The following is a 5223-nucleotide window of genomic DNA, read 5'->3' on the forward strand; positions in this document are numbered from 1 at the left end:
ATAAATAAGAAAGAATTATTTTGATCTTAAATATACAGAGAAATTCCTAAAACTCAGCAAAAAGAAAAATAATCCAATTTAAAAAGGACAAAAGATAAGAATGACACCTCACACAAAAGAAGCTAAACATGTGCCAAACAGACATAAGAAAAGATATTCAAAATCATTTGTCATTAAAGAATTTCAAAATTAAAGCAACAATTAGATGCCACTGAATACCTATAAAAAGAGCTAACATCCCCAAACCTGCCATTACCAAATGCTGTTAAAGCAATGCCCCAACAGAAAAACTCACTCATTCATTACTTTTGGGTATGCAAATGGTACATTCACTTTGAAAGTCAGTTTGAAAGTTTCTTACAAAGCTAAGCAAAAAATGAAGTAGAGGGAGCACTTTCATACTCATTTTGTGAGGCCTGCATTACTCTGATACCAAAGCTATAGAAGGATGCTATAAGTACAGGCCAATATTCCTCATGAACATAGGTGCAAAAATATTAGAAAACTGAAACCAGTAGTACATTAAAAGGACCATCCACCATCACCAATTGCAAGGATGGTTGAACATATATAAATCAATAAATGTGATAAACCACGTTAGCAGAATGAAGGACAGAAACCATATGATCATCTTAGAAGATGCAGAAAAGGCATTTGACAAATTTCAACATTCTTTCATGATAAAAACTTTCAATAAATTAGGTATAGAAGGAATATACCTCACTACAATAAAGGCCATATCTGGTAAGCCCATAGTTAACATCGTATTCAATGGTGAAAAGTTGAAAGTGTTTCCTCAAAGATCAAAAACAAGATAAGAACGTCCATTTTCACTCCTTCTATTTAACATAGGACTGGAGGTCCTAAGCCTAAGCAAGTAGGCAAGAAAAAGAAATAAAAGGCATCCAAATGGGAACGTGAGTAGTAGTAATATCATCTCTGTTTGCAGGTGACATTATCTTATATATAGATAACCCTAAAGACATCATCAAAAACCTTTTAGAACTAATGAACAAATTTAGTAAAATTGCAGTTTACAAAATGCATGAAAAACCCAGTAGTATTTCTATACTAACAATAACTATCGAAAAATGAAGTCAGGAAAACAATCCACTTTACAATAAATACAAAAACATTAAATAGAGCCGAGCAATGAACCCACGTATATGTAGTTAACTAATGTTTGACAAGGATGCTAATGATACACAACAGAAAAAGAAAATCCTTTTCAAAAAATGGTATTGGAAAAAACGGATATCCACATGTGAAAGAAAGAAACTGGACTCTTGTCTTACATCATATACTAAAATTAACCAGAAATGGACTAAAGACTTAAATGTAAGACCTGAAACTGTAAAACTACTAGAAGAAAACACAAGTAAAACCTCTATGACAACAATGTTGACAGTCATCTTTTGGACATAATAATGAAATCGCAGGCAACAGAAAATAAATGGGTACATCAAAGGAAAAATTCCTCTGCATAGCAAAGGAAAAAAATCAACCAAATGAAAAGGCAACCTACAGAATAGGAGAAAATATTAAAAATGATAATGGGTTGATGTCCACACATATAAGAACACATATATAGAATACAATGCAATAGCAAAAATATAAAAGCAAGAACATAATACCAAAAACATAAAACCTGATTTAAAAAGTGGCAAAGATTTGAATAGAGATATTCCTAAAGAAGATACAGAAATGGCCTATAAGCACATAAAAGGTGTTCAACATCCCTAAACATCAGGGAAATGCAATTGAAAACACAATGAGATATCTATCACCTTACATCTATTAGAATGACTATTATTGAAAAGACTAAAGATAACAAGTGCTGGTGAGGGTAGGGAAATGGAACCTATTGCTGGTGGGAATATAAATTGATATAGACATTATGGAAAACTTTACGGAAGCTTCTCAAAAACTGAAAACTAAAACTATCATACATCAGCAATTCCACTTCTGGGTATAAATTCAAAGAAAATGAAATCAGCATCTCTAAGAGATACATTTATCTACACCACCATGTTCATTGAAGCTATTCAATAACAAGCTATGGAAAAAACCAAAGTGTATACTGATGAATGATTGGATAAAGAAATTATGGTATCTATGCAATGGAATATTATTCAGCCATAAAAATAAGAATATTCTGCCATTTGTAACAATGTGGATAAACCTACACGACATTATGGCAAGGGAAATAAGCCAGACACAGAAAGACAAACACCACATAACCTCACTTAGATGTGGAATCTTGAAAAACAGGTGCATAAAAGCAGAAAGTAGAATGGCTGTTGTCAGGGAGTTAGGAGAAATTTTGGGATAATGGTAAAAGGGAACAGTTATAAAATGAGTGAATTCTAGATACACAATGTACAACATGAATGGTGATGGATGAGTTACTAAAGAATTTGATTGTGGCAATCATTATATAACATATACATTTATCAAATTATCATGTTGTACACCTTGAATATATTCAATTTTTATTTGTCCATTAAATATTTATAAATTTTAAAATATGCAAAAGAAACAAATCATTTGCATTTCTATACAGTAACAAAGGAAACTAAGAATTTAATTCCATTTCTAATGTAATTAAAAGGAATAAAATATTTAGAAGTAAACTTAACCAATGAGATAAAAGACTTGTACATGGAAAACTATAAAACACTGATGAAAAAAATTAAATCAGATGCAAATAAATGGAAAACTTTTCATGTTAATGGACTAGAACAATTAATATTGTTAAAATGTTCATCTACCCCAGTCTATAGATTCAATGTCATCCCGATTGAAATCCCAATGGCAATTTTTTAAAAAATAGAAAGTCCTAAGATTTATGTAGAGCCATAAAAAATTCACAAGGGGGAAAGGCAACAAAGAGGTTTTATTTAAGATGAAATAAATGTGGTTATATGCAGAAGTGGAAAACCTAAAGAAAGAATAAAATTAATGATAGGTGAAAGGAGAGTTACTAGAGTAAGTGCTTTCAGTAGGCAGGAGGGGGATGGAAGCTGGTACACAGGAGGGGGATGGAAGCTGGTACACAGGTAGAGGGATTAACTTTTGTAGGAGCAGTGTTAGATTGGCCCATTTCAGGGGAAATTAAAGGAAATTTGGTCACAGAGGCAGGTGTATAAGTAGTAGTAGTGGTAGTGGTGGGAGACCGAGGAATTACCCACTCCACTTCTCAGTGAACCAGGAAGCAAGACAATAAACTAACTTGGGAAGTGAGAATGGAAAGGAGTAAAGATTGAGACTACTTTTTCTATAGTCTGAATATTTTTACCCCATACCTGATTTATGTTCATAAATATTGAACTTTAAATACTATTAAAAATAAAATTTTATTTCAATAAAAATAAAAGTTTTCAAAATTATTTCTAGACCCCCTCCCTTTGCATTTAGGCTCCAGCTATGTTATGGATGTTGCCCATTATATGTACTCATGCTGAGGTTTGAATTTGGATTAAGTTAATTAGGCAAAGAGGCAGTAGTAGGAAAAATCTACTATTTTACTGGGAGAGATGTGATAGGTACACATTGATTTGGGATCATGGTCTTAATCCTGGACACATAGCTAAATTGGTGGTATTTTTTAGACAACAGATGGCTAAGATTATAGCAAGTACAGCTCCCTTGACAACCTATATTTTCTGTGTTATTCTGGGAGCCATAACTTAATGCTACCCTATAGTCTGCTCTTTCAAACTTTTCAACTATTTTGTGAGCACAAAATACTCTATATTAAATCGTTTTGTTGAAAATAACTAGAATGGTTTCTGCTTTCTGACACAGAATCCTGATTGGTCTACCTAAGGGCTGTTATCATTATAGTCAGAATGAAATCAATTGGTGATAAGATCAAACATACAACTAGAAGTCAAACAAATTTGCTAGGAGTAATGAAGCTCTAAAAGAAAAATGTTTGCATGACCTTTTCCAATGAAAATAACTAGCTTTCTTTTGCCTCTCTCTGCCTAACTGTGGAAGAAAAATTGTTAGTTTAACTTCTTTCAAAATATACTTAGAAGTATATTTTCCTTTCAATGATATTTTTGACTCTAATGTCTGCACAAAATCTTGAACTTATAGCCTTAAGTAATTTATGAACCTGCAATAGAAGATTCACTCTGTTGTTTAAACCCTTAGAATTATTTCTTATTATAGCTGCACTAATTCTTTATAATTACTATGCATTTCATAGGCCATATGTTTTAAACATTACCACTGTCTCTAATTTTAAGTCTAATCATGTTCATATTCACTTGCTGTATTTCAGCTAATCTGGATTTTGCTGTATTCTGCAAATATCAAGTTCACTAATACCTTTGGGTTTTTGCTCACTTTGTCTAGAATGCTCTGCCTCCAGATGTTGGTTCCTTCATTTTATCCAGATGGTCAAAATGTTGGATCATTAAGAAGGCCTTGCTAGTGACTAAAACTAAATTGGTTAACTCCAAGCAAGAGTCACAATCTATCATTTCACTTTCCTTTTTAGCTTTTTTTTTTTCAGAGCAATACCTCTTCCTGAAACTCAGCCATTTATTTTCTTAATGGTTTCTTAATGGTTCTCTGTTTCCACTAGATCATACCTCCAGGATAATAGTGACTTTATCTGTCTCATTAATAACTCTTTCTCCAGTGCCTAGCATAGACCCAACAAATGAGAGGTGCTCAACAAATGCTGTATTTCAGAAACAAATAAATCAATTTCAGGTGGAATTCCACAACCTCGATATTTCCCTTTTTTTCTCTTATTTTCAGGCCATGTGCTGGTTAAACAACTTCTTCATGGAAGCTTTCACTTCCCGGTTTCTAAGGGTATAAATCACAGGATTCAACAAAGGAAAGATGACTGTGTGGAAGAGGGAAACCACCTTGTCAGCTGAGAAAGCCCTGAATGGGCGAGTGTAGATGAAAATACCAGGCCCAAACATAAGGAATATAACAATGATGTGGGTGGTGCATGTGGACCTTGCCTTGTTCTTCCCCTCAGAAGCTGACCCATGAACATGGCAGAGAATAACCACGTAGGAGGCCAGAAGCCCCAGGAAACACAGAAGCGTCATCAGGCCACTGTTGAAGACCATCAAAAGCTCCACTACAAAAGTGTCCATGCAGGCCAGCTTGATGACCTGTGGGACATCACAGAAGAAGTTATCCAGCTGGTTTGGGCCACAAAAAGGCAAGCGGAGGATGAGGGCCACCTGG

General features: G+C 33.9%; 1 protein-coding gene across 1 annotated transcript in view; it reads right to left on the bottom strand.

The window, feature by feature from the left end:
* Positions 1–4772: 4772 nt before the first annotated feature.
* Positions 4773–5223, bottom strand: part of LOC100948749 (olfactory receptor 4N2-like) — a 913-nt gene continuing 462 nt past the window's right edge. Inside the window, 1 exon segment of the mRNA XM_023517588.1 lies at positions 4773–5223. This exon segment is cut by the window's right edge and continues 129 nt beyond it. Within this exon segment, the coding sequence (XP_023373356.1) occupies positions 4773–5223 (451 nt within the window).

Source organism: Otolemur garnettii, unplaced genomic scaffold (assembly GCF_000181295.1).
Source record: "Otolemur garnettii isolate 467f Iridium unplaced genomic scaffold, OtoGar3 scaffold00114, whole genome shotgun sequence".
Taxonomy (NCBI): Eukaryota; Metazoa; Chordata; class Mammalia; order Primates; family Galagidae; genus Otolemur; species Otolemur garnettii.